This window comes from Juglans microcarpa x Juglans regia, chromosome 7D, assembly GCF_004785595.1.
Source record: "Juglans microcarpa x Juglans regia isolate MS1-56 chromosome 7D, Jm3101_v1.0, whole genome shotgun sequence".
In the NCBI taxonomy this organism is placed as follows: domain Eukaryota; kingdom Viridiplantae; phylum Streptophyta; class Magnoliopsida; order Fagales; family Juglandaceae; genus Juglans; species Juglans microcarpa x Juglans regia.
Genome location: NC_054606.1, coordinates 24326571 through 24347627, shown reverse-complemented (window position 1 = coordinate 24347627; position 21057 = coordinate 24326571). Strand labels below are relative to the sequence as shown.

The 21057-nt window shown below is 37.6% G+C and overlaps 2 protein-coding genes across 2 annotated transcripts; one reads left to right on the top strand and one right to left on the bottom strand.

Moving 5' to 3' along the window:
• The first annotated feature begins 526 nt into the window (after positions 1–526).
• Positions 527–2532, top strand: LOC121238430 (heat shock 70 kDa protein 16-like). Its single transcript, XM_041135280.1, has 2 exons — positions 527–933; positions 1460–2532. Exon 2 carries the CDS (start codon positions 1700–1702, stop codon positions 2405–2407), a length of 708 nt encoding a protein of 235 aa, XP_040991214.1. The 5' UTR covers positions 527–933; positions 1460–1699; the 3' UTR covers positions 2408–2532.
• A 74-nt stretch (positions 2533–2606) lies between these two features.
• LOC121238428 lies at positions 2607–13932 on the bottom strand. The gene is made up of 3 exons (XM_041135278.1): positions 13554–13932; positions 3075–3152; positions 2607–2987 (listed from the first exon to the last, which is right to left on the bottom strand). Exons 1-3 carry the CDS (start codon positions 13646–13648, stop codon positions 2846–2848), a joined length of 315 nt encoding a protein of 104 aa, XP_040991212.1. The 5' UTR covers positions 13649–13932; the 3' UTR covers positions 2607–2845.
• Positions 13933–21057: the final 7125 nt, after the last annotated feature.

Sequence of the window (21057 nt, the reverse complement as noted above, 5' to 3'; positions counted from 1 at the left end):
AAAATCTAAAAAAAAAATCTGAATCGGGCCATGATGGATTTGGCCATCAAAGTGTTTTATCGGTCATCATTACGAGTGCAAAAGTTTCAACAATATGGCATGATTTCACTAACATTAATGGTTTTTAAGAGAAACAATGGAAGACGGTTGAGGAAGCACATCATTGAAGAAAATGGCATTTGAGCAGAAAATTCGATCAAGATATTCATCACCAACCATCTTAAGTATCTTTTAACTCTTAAATAACTTTGGATCCATTGCCTTTCATTTTGTTGATTTTTTCGCAATCTATTGATACTGATATTAGACCCTGTTGATTATTTGTTTCTCTAATTCTTGAGGAATATTGATATATTATATTACCTATATAAACAATTGAAATAATAACGGGGGCATGAATTACCTAATGATAGGGAACATTGGGGGGCATCTTGAATGCTGTGATAATGTTTATTGGTAGGGTCGTTGGTAATGCTTAATGTTGTGAAAAATTGGTTGCCTATATGAACAATAGAAATGATATGATAACGGAAAACTCTAAAGTCAAGCGAAATTGCGTACCGAAGTGCACCCATGTGCTGACATGGATCAATTTAATGAAACAAATCGTTTTTGATTTTACGTGAAGGAGCTGAAGTTTGGGTGGGATCTGAAGATAAATAAAAAATTTTGACAAAACGCACAGTTTTGAACGAAGGGCACAGTCTTCGTGCCCTCTCTCTTCTCTGGTTTTTTTCCCTCTGCGTGCGTGCCTTCTCTCTTCTCCGCGTGCCTCCTCTGCTCCGCGTGGCTTCTCTTCAGGTATCGATTTTCTTCTCTCTTCCACCTAAAAGCTTCCATTTTTCGTTTAACCCCCATTTTTTGGTCCAAGCCCTAATCTTCTCCGTGTGCCTTCGTTGCGGCTCTTCCCCGCGAACACAGCTGCATCCACTGGTATCTCTCTCTCTCTCTCTCTCTCTCTCTCTCTCTATGTAGCAGATAATCATGCAGTTGATTAATTTTGTATTGTGGATATATTTTGATTTAAGAGTTTTCAAAAGTTAGGTTTTGAATTTAGGTAATTCGTGGAATTTTTTGTCAAAAAATAGTCTCTGAATCAGGTAATCTGTCCTTCTTAACCAGGCAAAGTTCTCTGCTGCTTCTCGAATTGGATTTTTACGGATTAGCTTGTGAGATAGAACTTTGCCCTGTTTTTGGTTGCTGCGAAAATGGGAAGAAATTTTTTAGTTTGTGTCTTTTTGTTTTGGCTTTAATAGTTGGGAGGTCACTAGATGTATGCTAATTGATTGGCTTCGGATTGAATGGCTATAATAATTTTTAACACCCTTTAATTTTTAATTTGCACTGAAAATATCCTTGGTTCGAGTAGAGTGAGTTTACATTTCTTTGGATATTGGTTTACGGGCTTGGGCATTCTCACCATTATGTTTTCTTGTTTAAATTTTGAATATTGTTGTAGGGAAACTTAAGGTTTGTGGAAAAGATCCAAGGTATAAAGTCTTGAGTTGGTTGGGGAAAGAGAGAATTCGGACTTAATCAAGTTACTTCTTTTTTTGGTTTGCGCTAAAACCAAATCAATTGAAATGAGTGTGGTGGGATTTGATATTGGAAATGAGAACTGTGTTATTGCCGTGGTGAAGCAAAGGGGTATTGATGTTTTGTTGAACGATGAATCGAAACGTGAAACCCCAGCTGTGGTATGTTTTGGGGAGAAGCAACGGTTTATGGGATCTGCTGGTGCTGCTTCTGCATTGATGAACCTGAATCCACAATATCTCAGGTCAAAAGACTAATTGGCAGGAAATTATCAGATGTGGATGTGCAGAACGAGCTAAAAAAGCTGCCTTTTGAAACTTCTAAAGGTCTGGATGGTGGCATTTTGATTCATTTGACGAACCGGGGTGAGAGCCATACCTGTACACCAGTGCAAATTCTGGCAATGCTCTTTGCTCATTTGAAAGAGATAATAGAGAAACGTTTGGAAATGCCCATTTCAGATTGTGTAATCGGGATCCCATCATACTTTACGGACTTGCAAAGATGTGCATATTTGAATGCTGCGACAATTGCTGGGTTAAAGCCTTTGAGATTGATGCATGATTGTACTGCTACTGCACTTAGTTTTGGAATTTATGAAACAGATTTCCCCAGCTCTGGACCAACTTACACTGCATTTGTTGACATTGGTCATTGTGACACCCAGGTCTCTATTGCATTATTTGAGGCTGGACATATGAGGATATTATCACATACTTTTAACATAAGCTTGGGAGGACGAGACTTTGAAGAAGTTTTGTTTACTTATTTTGCTTCAAAATTTAAAGAGCATTACGGTATTGATGTGTACTCTAATATCAAGGCATGTATCAGGCTGAGGGTAGCATGTGAAAACTATAGTTGCTTATAATAATAACTTATAAGCAACTATGGTTTTCCTTAAACAAAGACAAGATCACTTGAATCCATTGTAAAATTCTGGAAAAAACATTGTTGTCCATTAGGCCAACAGGTCAGTCATTTACTAGCAATAAATCTGTTGATCATCGAATTGGAAATAATATGATTTCCTAAGTACTAAAATCTGTTTATAGAATGATCATGGCAAATTGCATGGCAAAAAGAGACCATCCTCAAATGTTTTTAAAATTCCTACATTCAGTAGCATAAACTCTAAACTTCATTCAAGTTCCTGTTTTCACAAACTTCCCTTGCAACATCTTCCAAGTAAAAGAATATAAAAAAGACCTAAAAATGTCAACATGTTTTTAACAACTTCCCATCCATGCAAAAAGAAGTATTTAACATCAATAGTCCCAAAAAGAATATATTTACATCTCACAATATATCAACATGTTTTTAACAACTTCCCATCGATCCTAAAATAAAACATCCATCCAACCAACTTCTCCAAGCACATTGACTTATAGCCACAGTTGTGTCCCAGACAAGCTATCCGGCTGGGTTCCATCCACCACCCCAAGTTGCATCTGTGAACATAATATAATAGTTAAAAACTCATCCACATGCAACAAAGTCAAATAGAGAGAGTGACGAAGTGGAACAAAAACCATTACACTTTCTTGTGTCTCGATCTCTGCCTTGCCAATCTAGATTCCACTAAAGTCCAACACTTTGGTAGTATTTTGGGGCAGCTAACAACAGATAAAAAAAGGGCATGTTATATATATAGTTGAGAAATCTTACAAAAGAAACTGCTCACTTCTTAAGCATTATAGTTGATTTAAAAGCAATCCTATGAATAAAAAGAACAAAACACAATATAATTTAAAAGCACTAATTAAGAGGTATGTAACCTGAATGGGAACACTCTCCTCAGTCCCAAATAAATTATTGCACGTGCCAACTGAGGCATATTGCAGCTAAGGCAAATTGCAGATAACTAGAAAGAAGAGGCACAAGCTAAATAATCATGCAGCTGACTGAAATATGCCAAGACATATTAGAAACTTTAAGTCATTATCTACATACTAAGCTCCAACTCAGTGTCCATGGAATGGTGAGTAGAAAAGAAAAAATAAATGGATGAAGAGAGACTAATTTTAAATGCAAGACTATAGAATATATAATTGAGAAATGCTATTCTTCATCCTAATCTGTCATCCCCAATCACACTTGGAAAATTAAAATTTGTAGAAAAATAATCTGTATCTTATAGAACCCTAAAAGTGCTAGAATTTATTAAAAAAGAAAAAGAAAAGAGTAGAAATAAAATATTAAATCCCACAAAAACAAAACTTTACATGAAAAAATTTCCATTGAGTTGACAACATGTTTCAGAGCATTTAGCTGTAGATTTCTAGAATTTAAAAAGCCATCAACATTACTAACAACCAAGCCCATTTACCATCACATAAGCAAGCTGGACCATTCATTTTTTTGAATGTGTCGCATGCCTAAAGAGGTACAAGACTCCAAGGAACATTGGATTCAGAAGATCATATTGGCAATGCATTGATCAGTAGGTTAGCAACTCTTGTCAAAGGGAATAATGAGAGGTATCAGACAAGACATCCATCAAATAATGTTGAGGGGGCAATACCCACTCAGCATTGCCATAACAAGCTCGACTTGAGCAAAAGGGATTTTTACAACAGACATTCTTCTGACTCTCTGCCAGTGACATAACCAATCCCTTCCTGTTCAAGAAAAATATTTGGTACAATGGTAAAGTTCTTTCTAGCATACAAGAATCAATAGGAACCAAACTCAAGAAGGGTCTTGTCTAACCCCAACCCAGCAAATGGTTTGCCTTGGACATTAAGCTGTGGCGCCCCCAATCCCCCTTACATAAATACACAGGGATCGAGACGCCAGGATGGTGACAACAAGGTCACACATCCCAACGAAGTGCCAGTGTGTGTACATGCAACAGTGTACAAATAAAATAACGCAGCAGATAGTCAACTAAGTACCAGAATTTATTTACAATCAACATCAGTAAAGATTTAAATAGCAGTTATACAGTAATCCATAAAAATATATTACAATAGTTTTCAAATAAACAAACGAGTGATCCCAGATCACTCCTCAGGCGGAGCCGTCTCCTCAGACTCGCCCTCCTCCTCCTCATCTGCATCAAAATCTGCGTTACCAAAAAATTGTATCGCAGGTAAGTATGACCCCAAATAACAACGTAATATAAAATGCGTTAAATGCAACTAACATGCATGCACATGATGAAATATGCATTTTTCCACAAGACATCATTTTCTCCGAAAACGATAATTTTCCAACACACGCCAAAATCCCATTTTGGCCCAAAATATCCGTAAAACATTTTCCCAGAAAATGATTTACCCAAAAATCCAACTCGCACTATTTTCCCAGAAAATAGTGCATTAATTCCAAATGCACCATGCATTATTTCCATATGCACCATGGCCTCCCCTATGGACCATCCGCACGTCCTGGCTTCGTAGCGGTGCTCAGTTCCGCGCCCAGCGCGTACATGGCCAAGCACCCACACTACGCAACGAGCGATGCCCAGTTCCGCGCCCAGCACGTAAGTGGCCAGACATCCTCTAGTCCCCGCCAGCAGAAGGACCACGGAGTCGGCACGAGACCATCTCGTCCGATCCCATTGTCGCCCGGCGACAATCCAGGGGACGTTACTCAGTATATTCCGCTCTCGAGTAACCAGAGGAGCTCCACCGAGTTAATGCCCCATCTCGGCTTGGGGTCGTGATACACACGCACCCAAAAATAATATCACATAAAATCACAGCCTTTCAAATCACACATGAGCATGAATGCAATACACGAAAACCCAGTTTTCTTTACAAACATGATCATGCATGAAATAATGATATGAACATGCACCAACACTGATCCAACATCCATCCAGAACCAATCCCAACAAATCCAATCAAAACAACTCATCAACAACCAAACCAAATAAACCAAACCAACCAAACAACTCCAATCACAAATCCATCCGACCCCCGAACTCCTCGGACTTAGTCCGGCATGCCAAAAAATACAGTGAAATGGGTTAGTGCAAAAATACATTTAAATTACGAAAGTTCTTTGGAGAAATACTTACAATGTAATATAACAATTTCCGAAGGATCACGAAGTTGAAAAAGGCGACGTTTGAGCAACACCACAGTGTAAAATACACTGTGGCCGTGGGTCACAATACCAACTTTCAAACGGAGGCAAACGAAGACCCAAGATTGATAGGGTAGGGCCTAGGGAGGTCGGTGAAACTAGTGGTGGTGGTGGTTTGCCGTGGGTGGCGGCAAAATGGGCGGTAGAAGACCAAAATGCCCAAATCGGAAATGTAGATGGTGGAGCTTCACCGGTGGCGGATCGGAGCTGGGGTTGGGTCCAATGAGTTGCTAAGAGGTCGAGGATGATGTGGTAGGAAGATGGTGGCCAATGGTAGTGCGACGGCAGCACTGGAACGAATGGTGGCCGCGGCTTTGAATGGCTACTGGTGGTTAACGGCGGCGCGGATGGAGGTGAGGATGGTCGGGTGAGGTCGCCGGCGGCAGGGGAACATAATGCGGTGGGCGGTGAAGGCCACCGCTGGCTCACGGCGGCGCTGGCTTGAAAGTGGCCCACGGCTTCGTGGGGTGCGTGCGGGCTACCGGCGGCGAGGTAGGGGCTGGGATTTGGGGGGTGAGGTCGCCGGAGGGAGGGGGAGCTGGTCGGCTGGGCGGTGTCGCGCACGGCGGCGCGACGGCAGCGGTCTGGGTGAAGGTGACGGACGCACGGGGAGAGAGAGGGAGAGAGAGAGAGCTGGGTCCGCGCGCACGGGGGAGGGGAGAAATAAGGAAGAAGAAAAAAAGAAAAGAAAGAAAAGAAAAGAAAAGGAGAGGAAGAAAAATGGAGGGAAAAGAAATGAGGTCCAATCCTCATAACTTGGGTCACAAAAACGATCCAACGGAAACGATTTCAAAACCACAAGTTAAATAAAATAATTTAAACGTAATGGTAAAGTCAAATTGAAATAATTAAATCTCACAGTAATTAAATAAATATTAAAAGCAATTTAAATGCATAACAATAAATAAATATTAAGAAAGCACATAAAAATAATTTTCACCAAATTAAAATCATAGAAATAAACTCATTAAAAATCCAACCAATTTTAAAATAAGAGAATAAATTTTTAAATAAATAAAAATAATCCTTTAGTAAAAATACATTAAAATGCGGGGTGTTACATCCTCCCCCCCTTAAATAAAATTTCGTCCTCGAAATTGGCGAGGTCAACATTAAGACTAAGACAGGAATAAGATTCAACTAAGAGCAGACTAAGAACATACCACCAAAATAGTCCGGCAAGGCCACTCTATAAGCAACAAACCCAACCTTCTCTACAATCTGAAAATGGCCAACATATCTTGGACTAAGCTTTCCTTTCTTACCAAAGCGCTTAACGCCTTTCATAGGAGAGACTTTAAGATAAACCCAATCACCTACTTCAAAGGATAAGTCTCTTCTTCTTGTATCTGCGTAACTTTTCTGGCGACTTTGCGCTTCAGCCATCTTCTTCCTAATAACTGAACTTGATCCTTCATTTCTTGAATTATCTCAGGCCCAAGCAATTTGTTCTCGCCAACTTCATCCCAACATAAAGGCGATCTGCACTTCCGTCCATAAAAAGCTTCATACGGGGCCATCTGAATGGAGGAATGAAAACTGTTATTATAAGAGAACTCAATAAGCGGTAAGTGATTCTCCCAACTTCCTTGGAATTCCATGACACAAGACCGCAACATATCCTCCAGAGTCTGAATAGTACGCTCTGATTGGCCGTCCGTTGGGGGGTGATACGCCAAACTAAACTTCAATTTAGTGCCTAATGCTGCCTGCAAACTCTTCCAGAAATGGGACGTGAATCGCGAGTCCCGATCTGACACGATACTCTTGGGTACTCCATGCAAACGCACTATCTCCTTGACATATAACCGAGTCAACTTACCCAAAGAGTCAGTATTATTAACAGGCAAGAAATGGGCACTCTTGGTCAACCGATCCACAATCACCCAAATGGAGTTCTTTCCACTAGGAGTCCTCAGCAAACCCACAACAAAATCCATAGAAATATCATCCCACTTCCACTCTGGAATAGGGAGAGGTTGAAGTCTACCTTGATGCTCAACCTTAACTAGACGGCACGTGGTACATTCCTCAATGAACATGGCATTATCCAACATACTCATTTTAGTCCCCCAATGACACATCACGCCTCGTAATCCCAGGGTGAATGTGCTATCCAAAATCTCATTTCCTCGAGAACCTTAATACCACATCTAGAAAATTCCAATGATCAAAAGCCCTTACAATACTATGTGCTAACTGCAATCAACTCCTATGTTCCAACTTCTAAACCTTCATTGAATTCTACTATTGGAAACCTAATAGCCACTTTCAAAGTTAACCATCAATAACAAATTGCACAACCAAATGATTAATCTCTAATTACAAGTATCTTCTCAAAATTCAAGTCACCACTAATTCTTCAAATCAGCACAATTTGAGCTCCTGACTATAACAAAAATACCACGCTTCTGCTGCACACTCTGATATTTGCCACATGCATAAAACTTACGTCCTCATGAAACTAACACCATCGAGTACAAGGTGGCTCCATTCCTACTAACCAAAACCCTTATCACAATTTGGTAGAAAAATACTCTCTCTCCCAAAACCACGAGTTATAACTCAAATTCCTCAATTAACTCCAGCTGCCTTGATCAAAATCAAATTCCATAAAATACACCCATGATCATTGACAGAAAATCAATATCCAACAATCTCAACATCTCAAATTGAAAATAAGCAACTTCAACCCAAAATACATTCATCTCCTCTAAGATAAGAATCATACTTTAAAAGACTCAATTCCAACCTAACGAATCAAAAAGAGTGCCTAGAGACTTCTACCTAACAACCTAAACCCAAAAGCTCATCATCTACATTCTAAACAACATCTAATCTAACGGTGACTAAACTCACAACGAATCACCATTGACTTCACCAAAACATTAACAAAACCTCCTTGGTAACTCGCCCAGCTACTTCTACTCCTATAAGCTAGTATTAACACAATTAGTTCCTTCAATAGTACATCACTATTAAACCTCAAGGCAAGCCATACTGCTCAAATAATCAATCCATCAAAAGCCATTGCACAACACCCAAGGATCCTAATGATTTATTAACCCACATACTTGATCATATTATCCACTGTTGATGCCTAAGCTTCAACTTCGAAGATAGTTTCATACACCATACATGACATCCCATCAATCTCTCTTCAAGTTAAATAACAATGTCCTTCATTCAACCAACTAGATGCTCAAACTCCAAAAGAAAGTATAGCCTCAAAAATTTAAATTCCTAGGTGACCTCAAGTCACAATTAATTCCTGAAAATAATCACAATAACTATTCCCAACCATGATTTCATTGAGTAACCCACTCGACTACACACTTCGATCAACTCACCAAAAACTCCAAGCCAAGGTTTCTTAAATTACTACTATTGTGTCGACTCCTCTTCCACCCCTACCAAAACCACTTCTTTCAAACCAAAATGAGACTAGGACCTGAACTCTCCGAAATATGCATAAACACTCACCACTACCATGCATCGATCACATGCACCCTTAGCCAAAACCAAAAATGCTCCAAATGTGCAAGTGATCATCATTACCATTTCCATCACTAAACCTATATCCTCGAAATCAATAAGAATCATTTCTTAAATCATCACCATCTATTATCCTTAAAATTGATATGGATTAAATCATTAACCTGTCACTGTAACCTCAAGCTAAAAACAATTATTAACCGAACTAGATCAACATCTTCCATCTCCAAAGAAATTCTCCCCTAAAAAAAAAAAAATTCTCATATCAGTAACTTAACTCGGATCAATCCTATTTTAATTCAGCCATTCAACTCTGCAATTCTAAAACCTTAACCCAGATATAAATCATTTCCTGAAATCCTCAAGATCGATAAACTCAAATCTAAAACATTCGCCTTATAAAACTTGTAAATTCTAAAACCCCAAATGTTATCAAATTGCTTATCGAGGTCGGCAAGATAAAAAACTTCTAATCTAAGTAATCTCTTAATTGCTTGTTGAACCTACCAGCTTAAATCCCATTAACTTATTTTCTAAAAAACTATGGGGCCACAAACCTTAGATGAACTTCTCATAAATCTAACATTGACATTCGTTGAACTTACAACCTCCTACCCCAAGACTCATTACCTAAATTCTACGAAACCTAAATCCTCAATTATCCTAAGCAATTAAAAACTATTCCCCTCCTTAGCAGCAACTTGAGTACCTAATCCAAAGAGTTCACCCAGACCCTGATGTTCAAGCCTTGATATTAAAACAACCAATCACCAAGAGTTCAGGCCTACTATACCAATATTTAAGCCTAACAATGGCCTTCTCAGTCGTACCATCTTCCTGTCATAACATAACCCTTAACCCGCCTTTCAATTTCAAACAAAACAAAATAAAATAAAATTCCATAAATAAAATAACATACGACAAAATGCATAAAACCAATGAAGTAGTTCACAATAAAATAAATAAAACAATAAAATAATCCGACATAAAATAAAACAATTAAATTAAAATGACATACAATAAAATAAATAAACAACAAAATTATTATACAATAAAATAAATAAAACCAATAAAACCATACTCAATCAGAGGTAAACACTAATTAAAGCAATAAAATCAAATAACATCAATTAACATAAAATAAAATAGCAATAAACTCATAATATAAAATAAATAATTAACTTACACCACTTAAACAAAAATTTATTATTTTAAAATAATAAAAATAATTTTCTGGTACTATCCTAAGGGACATGTGGTTTAACCCAGAGCCGAACTGCTCTGATACCACCTGTGGTGCCCCCAATCCCCCTTACATAAATACACAGGGATCGAGACGCCAGGATGGTGACAACACGGTCACACATCCCAACGAAGTGCCAGTGTGTGTACATGCAATAGTGTACAAATAAAATAACGCAGCGGATAGTCAACTAAGTACCAGAATTTATTTACAATCAACATCAGTAAAGATTTAAATAGCAGTTATACAGTCATCCATAAAAATATATTACAATAGTTTTCAAATAAACAAACGAGTGATCCCAGATCACTCCTCAGGCGGAGCCGTCTCCTCAGGCTCGCCCTCCTCCTCCTCATCTGTATCAAAATCTGCGTTACCACAAAATGGTATTGCAGGTAAGTATGACCCCAAATAACAACGTAATATAAAATGCGTTAAATGCAACTAACATGCATGCACATGATGAAATATGCATTTTTCCACAAGACATCATTTTCCCCGAAAACGATAATTTTCCAACACACGCCAAAATCCCATTTTGGCCCAAAATATCCGTAAAACATTTTCCCAGAAAATGATTTACCCAAAAATCCAACTCGCACTATATTCCCAGAAAATAGTGCATTAATTCCAAATGCACCATGCATTATTTCCATATGCACCATGGCCTCCCCTATGGACCATCCGCACGTCCTGGCTTCGTAGCGGTGCTCAGTTCCGCGCCCAGCGCGTACATGGCCAAGCACCCACACTACGCAACGAGCGATGCCCAGTTCCGCGCCCAGCGCGTACGTGGCCAGACATCCTCTAGTCCCCGCCAGCAGAAGGACCACGGAGTCGGCACGAGACCATCTCGTCCGATCCCATTGTCGCCCGGCGACAATCCAGGGGACGTTACTCAGTATATTCCGCTCCCGAGTAACCAGAGGAGCTCCACCGAGTTAATGCCCCATCTCGGCTTGGGGTCATGATACACACGCACCCAAAAATAATATCACATAAAATCACAGCCTTTCAAATCACACATGAGCATGAATGCAATACACGAAAACCCAGTTTTCTTTACAAACATGATCATGCATGAAATAATGATATGAACATGCACCAACACTGATCCAACATCCATCCAGAACCAATCCCAACAAATCCAATCAAAACAACTCATCAACAACCAAACCAAATAAACCAAACCAACCAAACAACTCCAATCACAAATCCATCCGACCCCCGAACTCCTCGGACTTAGTCCGGCATGCCAAAAAATACAGTGAAATGGGTTAGTGCAAAAATACATTTAAATTACGAAAGTTCTTTGGAGAAATACTTACAATGCAATATAACAATTTCCGAAGGATCACGAAGTTGAAAAAGGCGACGTTTGAGCAACACCACAGTGTAAAATACACTGTGGCCGTGGGTCACAATACCAACTTTCAAACGAAGGCAAACGAAGACCCAAAATTGATAGGGTAGGGCCTAGGGAGGTCGGTGAAGCTAGTGGTGGTGGTGGTTTGCCGTGGGTGGCGGCGAAATGGGCGGTAGAAGACCAAAATGCCCAAATCAGAAATGTAGATGGTGGAGCTTCACCGGTGGCGGATCGGAGCTGGGGTTGGGTCCAATGAGTTGCTAAGAGGTCGAGGATGATGTGGTAGGAAGATGGTGGCCAATGGTGGTGCGACGGCGGCACTGGAACGAATGGTGGTCGCGGCTTTGAAGGGCTACTGGTGGTTAACGGCGGCGCGGATGGAGGTGAGGTTGGTGGGGTGAGGTCGCCGGCGGCAGGGGAACATAATGGGGTGGGCGGTGAAGGCCACCGTTGGCTCACGGCGGAGCTGGCGTGAAAGTGGCCCGCGGCTTTGTGGGGTGCGTGCGAGCTACCGGCGGCGAGGTAGGGGCTGGGATTTGGGGGGTGAGGTCGCCGGAGGGAGGGGGAGCTGGTCGGCTGGGCGGTGTCGCGCATTGCGGCGCGACGGCAGCGGTCTGGGTGAAGGTGACGGACGCACGGGGAGAGAGAGGGAGAGAGAGAGAGCTGGGTCCGCGCGCACGGGGGAGGGGAGAAATAAGGAAGAAGAAAAAAAGAAAAGAAAGAAAAGAAAAGAAAAGGAGAGGAAGAAAAATGGAGGGAAAAGAAATGAGGTCCAATCCTCATAACTTGGGTCACAAAAACGATCCAACGGAAACGATTTCAAAACCACAAGTTAAATAAAATAATTTAAACGTAATGGTAAAGTCAAATTGAAATAATTAAATCTCACAGTAATTAAATAAATATTAAAAGCAATTTAAATGCATAACAATAAATAAATATTAAGAAAGCACATAAAAATAATTTTCATCAAATTAAAATCATAGAAATAAACTCATTAAAAATCCAACCAATTTTAAAATAAGAGAATAAATTTTTAAATAAATAAAAATAATCCTTTAGTAAAAATACACTAAAATGCGGGGTGTTACATAAGCTGTCTGAACAAAATTATATAAATCCATTGCAGATTAGCTGTAACCATTTTCTGGCACCAAAAGTGCCGCTTCTCTCATTTTACACAATTGAAGCTCTTGCACGCAACTAGATGGTGTGCTTTACTTTAAACAAAAGAGCCGATGATCTCTCACAAAAGCATATCTAGTACTCCGTTTATTAATTGCAATTTAAAGGCCCAAGATCCACAGAAAACAAAGCCACTTGAGAATTTAAGATGTTGATATTCCAGATTAATAACTGACAGGAAGACCTACTATTTAATCCTCTGTACAATTTCCTTTTCTTTTTTTTTTTTAAGATCCTCTCAACCAGATTTTCAACCGTGACCATAGACCAATTTTATGTCGGATTTGCCAAAATGAATATATGTTGAGCATTGAAGACAATACTAACTAAATTGAAACCACAATGGTAATTGTGGCACCTGTATATCTGGCACTGCCAAGAAAAGCTTTTTGCAAACCAATTTTTTAAACTGAACATTTCAGAGATGAATTGAAGGATTATCCACTCACGGGATGGGGGTGCTTCATTGAAGCAACCATCAACAAAATGTATGAACCAAACCAGTTTGGCAAGAATAGATTATTTCAGACACAGAGATGGCAGCATCCGATTTAAAAAAGAATGCTCTTCTGCGTGAGCACAGAGATGAAATCATAATATTCACATACCTTTTTTTTACAGGGGATGGAGTACCTGTGACCGTCGACACAAAGGAGACCGTTGCCGTCGCGCGCAGAGGAGACCCTCGCCATCCCGTCGTCGTTGAGCGCAGAGGAGACCATCGCCATCGCGCGTAGAGGAGACCCTCGCCATCCCGTTGCTGTCGCGCACAAAGGAGACCGTCTCCATCGCGCGCAGAGGAGACCCTCGCCGTCGCGTCATCGTCGCGCACAGAGGAGATTTGGGGAAGATGCATTGAGGAAGAAATTTGGGGGAGATAATGCGTTGGGATCAAGAGATTTGGGAATTTGAATGCGGGCTGCCTTTTTTCTCTCCGTTCTTTGCATTCTCTGCGCTTTCTTTCTTTTTACATTTTTTTTTAATCTCTGACAAAGTTTTCCACGTAGGTCGTTGGTACGCAGTTGGTACGCGCTATCGCTTGTACCTAGAACAACTGGATAATAACAAGGGCATGAATTACCCAATATTAATATTTGATTGGGAACAAAAGGGGGCATCTTTAATGCTGTGATAATATTTATTGGTAGTGTGGTTGATAATGTTTAATGTTGTGAAATCATGAGTTGTGATAAAAGAAAAAATTGATGGAGGAGGTTCATCTGTCCTGTTTAGATAGTAAAAGTATTTAATCTCTTTTCATTTCATTATTATAACTTTTCAAAATTCTCACATAAAATATAATAAACAATCCAACTTTTTCAAATCTCAAAACAATAGTAATATTAAAAAATAATATTCTTACAATATTTTATTTTACTATCAACTTTCATCTCAACTCATCCCATCTCAACTCACTATCCAAACTGTTAAGGTGCAGTTTGGATTATGAGATTGGAGGAAATAGTGGTTAAGGTGCGGGGAAAGATCGTAAGAAAATTTTTTAGCATTTTTTTTTGTTTACATTTTCATAATTATTTGATTATTTATTGTACCTATGCTTTCGATTTTTTATTTACAACGGTTTTTTTTTAAATTACTAATCTCTCTAAACTGTAATATTTTTAAAATTAGTGTTTTCGTAACAATAATATTTTAAAAAATCATATTTTCACAACTGGTAAATCAATGTTTTTTAAAAAAATCCAGATTATCTCAAGAATGTTATTTTTTTTCAAATTTCAACTATAACAAATATGAGCATGAGAGAAAGTGTTGATGATTAGAAGCCAATTTTATTTTATTTGTTAGAATAAAATATTAATAAAACTGATTTTGGGATGAATAGTAGTCCCCATTTTTAAGGTGTCCCAATTCACATCCCAAAACCTTTCCTTAAAATAAAGAACCGGTTGGAGGGAGGTTTTTGTCAAAAAGTAAAATTGGGTTGCTAAAATTTAGAGAATGGGGGTTTTGGCATCGTGATGCGGATGCTCTTATTACAAGTAGTCATCGAGCCTTTTTTTTCTTCCTTATCCACTCTCTCATCCCTTACATCTCGTCAAGTTTATCTATGAATAGCTTAATTGTACACTGATCCAAAAAGATTCACATATTTGAAAATTTCAAATTATATATTGAATCGTTAAGTTGTTGAATTAAGGGAAACTAGAGCTCTTCTGTTATTTGTCATGAGCACCTATATGTTCTTGTTCTTTTTGTTAGAAATTATTGTTGTTAGAGAAAATCCAGGCAATATCAAGTACAATATTAAAAGGCCAAAATTGTTCAGACATGGGCAGATAGTAGTCTGCATCAGCATTTGCATGAACAACATCACAATGTAGTGTAACGTTAAGGCCTCATTTAGATAGTGAGATGAGATAGGATGATCGGTGAATAGCTGTGAATGGTATATAAATAGTAGTAAGATGGTTTGAGGTCAAACATTTTATGAAATTTTGGAAAATGAGAGAGAAAAAGTTGAATAAAAAGATTATAAAGTTAAAATATTGTTAAAACATAATTTTTTATTTTTATTCTAGAATGTAAAAAGGTTGAATTGTGCTTTGTGTTATGTTTAGAAGTTTGAGAAAGTAGTGATCATTAGCTAATGATTAGATCCAAATTTTGGATATTTGAAATTGAAAAGTATTGGTACCATATGACATTTGGATATTGAGATGAGATGCGATAGAATCTCGTTATTCAAACCAGGTGTGATTGGGTAAAGTGATCAGCTACCGCTCATCATGTATTCCAAATCCCTAATTCTTGTCTCCTCCATATTGTAACCGTTCAGCTCTTTCGGCGAAGAAAACATATGGCTGAGGTTGGAGTTGCATTGCTCTTTGCGTTCCTCAGAGCGTTATTTGACAACATGGCATCTCAAGAGGTCATTCACTTCTTGCAGGGATGAAAATTTGTTAGTCCAAGTATCACAGAAATCTAAAAAAAAGTATATATGAATCGGGCCATGATGGATTTGGCCATCAAAGTGTTTTATCGAGCATCATTATGAGTGCAAAAGTTTCAACAATATGCCATGATTTCACTGACATTAATGGTTTTTAAGAGAAACAATGGAAGACAGTTGAGGGAGCACATCAATGAAGAAAATGGCATCTGAGCAGCCAATTCGGCAGATACAATCATGACCGACCATCTTAAGAGTTTTATTTTAACTCTTAAATAATTTCAGATCGATTGCCTTTCATTTCGTTGATTTTTTCGCAATCTTACAATACTGATATTGGACCCTGTTGATTATTTGTTTCTCTAATTCTTGAGGACTATAGAAATATTATATTGCCTATATGAACAATAGAAATAATAGCAGGGGCATGAATTACCCAAATGATAGGGAACATAGGGGGGGTCATCTTGAATGCTGTGATAATGTTTATTGGTAGGGTCGTTGTTAATGTTTAATATTGTGAAAGAATGGTTGTTTATATGAACAATAGAAACAGTAATGAGGGCATGAATTACCCAGTATTTGATAAGGAACAAAGGGGGCATATTTAATGCTATGATAATGTTTATTGGTAGTGTGCTCAATAATGTTTAATGTTGTGAAAGAATGAGTTGTGATAAAAGGAAAAATTTGTGGAGGAGATTCATCTGCCCAGTTTAGATAGTAAAAATATTTTATCTCATCTCATCTCATTATTATAACTTTTCAAACTTCCCACATAAATATAATAAACAATCCAGCTATTTCAAATCCCAAGACAATAGTAATATTAAAAAATAATATTCTAATAATATTTTACTCAACTTTCATTTCAATTTACTATCCAAACCGCACCTAAATCATGATGAGGTTTGAATTGCGAGATTGGAAGAAATAGTAGTTAAGGTGCGGGGAAAGATCGGAAGAAAATTTTTTAACTTATTTTTTTTAACATTTTCTTAATTATTTAATTATTTATTATATCCATGTTTTCGATTTTTCATCTGTAACTGTTTTTTTAAAATTACTTATCTCTCTAAACTATAATATACTTTAAATCTGTGCTTTCGCAACAATAATATTTTTTTTAAAAAAATCATATTTTCACAAATGGTTAATCAATGAAGAAGATGGTATCTGAGTAGCAAATTCGGCGGATACTGTCCTCACCAACCACTAATATTATGTTAAACATGGCCATATATATATATATATATATACTAGGCGGGAGCAACGTGCAAAGACGTTTGCCTAGTTTTATGAATTGGTTACCTTCTCTCCCTTCTTCCAACTCTTATTTTATCTATTTTGAAGTTTCAAATGTATTGTAATAGAAGACATGATACAAATTTTCATTCAACTATGTTAACTAACAAATTCACGAAGTATAAATCAATCAAAGGTCATTTGTAGGTACTTTGTATAGGCTATTAATGGTGTATTAAAGAAGTCTCATGTACGCATCTTCACTGTATTTTGCCCAATTCGGGACTGACCTTTAAATGATAGAAGCAATATTTCAAGTTAACAAGGTTTTCATTTCTGCAACTCTTCCCAGCTTTTCTTACAATATTCACAACAGTACCAGTGCAGATGTCTTGGAAAATATCAAAAGATACGCATCATCCGCAAATGGACAAGTCCACATGACACAAACCAACAAGACCCCTCTCCTTTTCCCTCTCTCATTAATGTCAAACGTGTTGGCCTGAGTCCTCACCTCGTTCCTATCTTCAAGGACCCTGAAGCCACAATATTTATAATTTGCCCACATCCGGCAATGATTATTGATTGCCCACATTTGCATTAAAAATTTTAAATGCAATAAATATTGGATATGATGCACTAAAGTGAAGTTGTGGTGTTCCAGTAGCCCCCGATTGTAGGGTTCTAGAGATAAGTAGAGACTTACTTGATTATATAGATGTTTTACACAATAAAAAAGTTAGCCCCCGTTGACACAATTGCTGGTTTTGCCATTGCATTGAACTATAAAAGATGTACAAAAGAAGTCTCAGAACTAAGTTATATATAAGAGGCTTCCAATCAGATTAATTAGACTAATCAATTCAAACCTACTAGAAATTAAAGCTCCATTATTATATTTATTCTTACAATTCCTTAAATCTAATGAATAAAGAAAAACAATAATTCAAATTTGTCACTTTGAATTATTATATATGTATGATAGCCATTCGAATAAAGAAAAACAAGAATATTTTGAGATCTAAACTCAACAAATCACATGTGAAAGGCTAAGGCATTAATAAAATTTGAACCCATTCAATAAGCAAATTAGTTAGGATTTTAAGAAACTCCACATGATGCATGGTCAGGATCTGAAGTTGATGTAAAAGCCTAGAATTATTTCGATCATTGATGGTGAGATGAGACACTACAATAGAAAAGGGTCTTTTAGGACGAAAATTTTCATCCCAAAATACCTCAATTTCGTCCGAAAAAAGTTTTTGGGACAAAAAAGATCGTTCCAACATCACTGTGCCAAAAGGTATTATGGGACGAAAATCACTATTTCGTCCCAGAAAGAAACCGTTCGAACATGTTCGAACGGTAATTTCTTTTTGTCACGGTTGAAATTCGTCCCAGAATATCGTTCGAACGTAAACAATTTTAAGTTCGAACAGTAGTGACGTGTTTGAACAATTGCGAAATATGTTCGAACAAACATGAAGTCGTTCGAACGGTATTAATTTATCTTTGTATTCGAACGTTAAATGGTCGGGTCGAACGGTATATGGGTTCGAACGGTATAGGTTATGTTCGAACACGACTGAAATAAATGACGTTCGAACGTTGTGTGATCGTTCAAACTCTATGAACATAAATTTCGTTCGAACATTATGTTAACGTTCGAACGCTATTGTCATTCGAACATAGAGTTCGAATGTTTTATGTTCGTTCGAACAAAATCTCTTCAATTTAAATCAATAATAGAAAACCAAATAGATATTCATAATATTTTAAAAAATACATTAGAAATTGTTTAACACTCACAAAAGTGTTATAATAAGCGCAAACTAAATAAATAACAGTCGAGACGGGCATTGTTCGTACATAAATAGATAATCCCAAAATATGTACGTAAAAAGCCATCAGTTGCTTGGAGGCTTGTACTGTTGCATAAGTTGCTACATTTTGAGTTGCATCTGTCTTCTGAACTCTTCTTGTTGTTCTTCATGTTGTTTGAGGCGCATATCCATATCTGCTTGTTTTGCCAATTGAGCCTCTAACTCATGCTGCCTTGCAGTCAATTCTTCGATTCTGGAATTCACATTCTCTAGCGCTATAGAAGTCATAGATGCATTCCCAGAAGAAGAGGAAGAGAGACCGGGCTTTACACAGCGACCCAAACCCCTCAAATATCCTGAACGTTGAACCAAGACTTGTGTAAAAATATCAATATCACTTGTGATGAATTTTGATCTGACACAGATTCAGTACGTAGGGCAACCATTTTATCCTAGACATATATAAGATAAAGAATTAATATTGTCATAAATATTCTAATATATTTAATTAAAACAGGTTATAAAACTTATATAATTTTTACGGGTATCAGGATGAGTCCACTCTCCATTACAATCAGTGTGCGATGCAAGTCAAGCTGCTGGTTGTCCTTCTCTCCCGGTATGTTCGTCAGGAATGTTAACCTTGATCTTATCCACCTTCCGATATTTTTCCAACGTCACCCCTCAAGTGGTGCTTCGACCTTGACGAGATTGTACTGTAGACTCTATAAAAAAAATAACATTGTAATCAATTTCATTTATATGTCTATTATAGGACCTTAATTAATAACTTTTATGAGTATTAGATTTTTACCTTGTTCTGTAGAGTCAATCTCTAATGGTGAGTTTGAAGGAGAGCTAGGAACAAGTAGAGATGGGTTGCGAACTTCCTTCATCTTTGGCGGCATAATTTCAAACTACTGATACATTTAATAAGTAAAATATTTGTCATCAAATGTAATGTTAACACATAATTGGTCAATCATAATCTGTATCAGTTTCATTTGACAATTCACTCTCATCGTCTGTAGATACTTCAGATGATTCAACATTTTCCTCAACTGTTGCATCAACAATTTCAGCCTCAATATCTTATCTATTTAATGGAATCATCTCATACTAGCTCAAATCCACAAATAAATTTAAGGCGGGTTGATCTCTTGGTATGCTTCTTGAGTAGAGGAGTCATATTCTTCTTCATCTTGTCCTTCCGCCTGAGGGATAACATCATATATATTTCTTGGAGAATATTTTTGTACTACTCGCCATTGATTTCCTAACTTCGGGTCATCTAAGTAGAATACTTGAGATGTTTGAGAAGCCAAAATAAAATGATCATCTTCATACCCTTTTTTTGATATATTAACACTCAAAAAATATTCATCATCATGGACTCCAGTACGAGGATTGCTTAAATCCCACCAATCACACTTAAATAGACACACCGCAATCTCTCCCAAATATTTTATTCCAATTATATCGACAATAACCCCATAGAAATCAATATTTTCTCCATCATGACTTCCTTCGACTAGGACACCACTATTTTGGGTTTTCCTATAATAATCTCAATCCATTGTGTGATATCTACTTTTTCAAGAAATACATGCAGAATATCGAGCAGCGCATCCCGATGGGCCACGCGCCAATGCAAACAATTCATCTGATATATCATTTGGATTATTCGCATGCATTTGTACAACCTACATATTGAGTAAAGCATATACTATATCAAAATTGAAATTAATATTTTTTTCATTGGTTATTGAGTAACGCATATGTAATGTCATTACCCGTTCTTTAAACCATCTCGGGAACTCCTCTTCATGTTTCTGGTTTATATCATTTACTCACAGTTCCTTAAGCACGTTAATATGATCACTGAAATTGATGATTACCACAAATTTTTTATATTCTTAGACTTTTTTAAAAGTAAATGAGAGAATTTAAATTAAGAAAAAGTTAAAACTTATTTCAAGTAGTTCTCTATCTCAGAGCAATTGTTCAGCACGTACCACTGAGTTTTCTCGAACTCTCTTCCACACAAGTCATAACCACGCACTGCACCAATTGGACGAACTTGTTGGAAAAATATAGAAAACACATTCCGTTGTCTTGCTCGGTCAACGTCAAAGTTTCTTTCTGGCCGATCAAA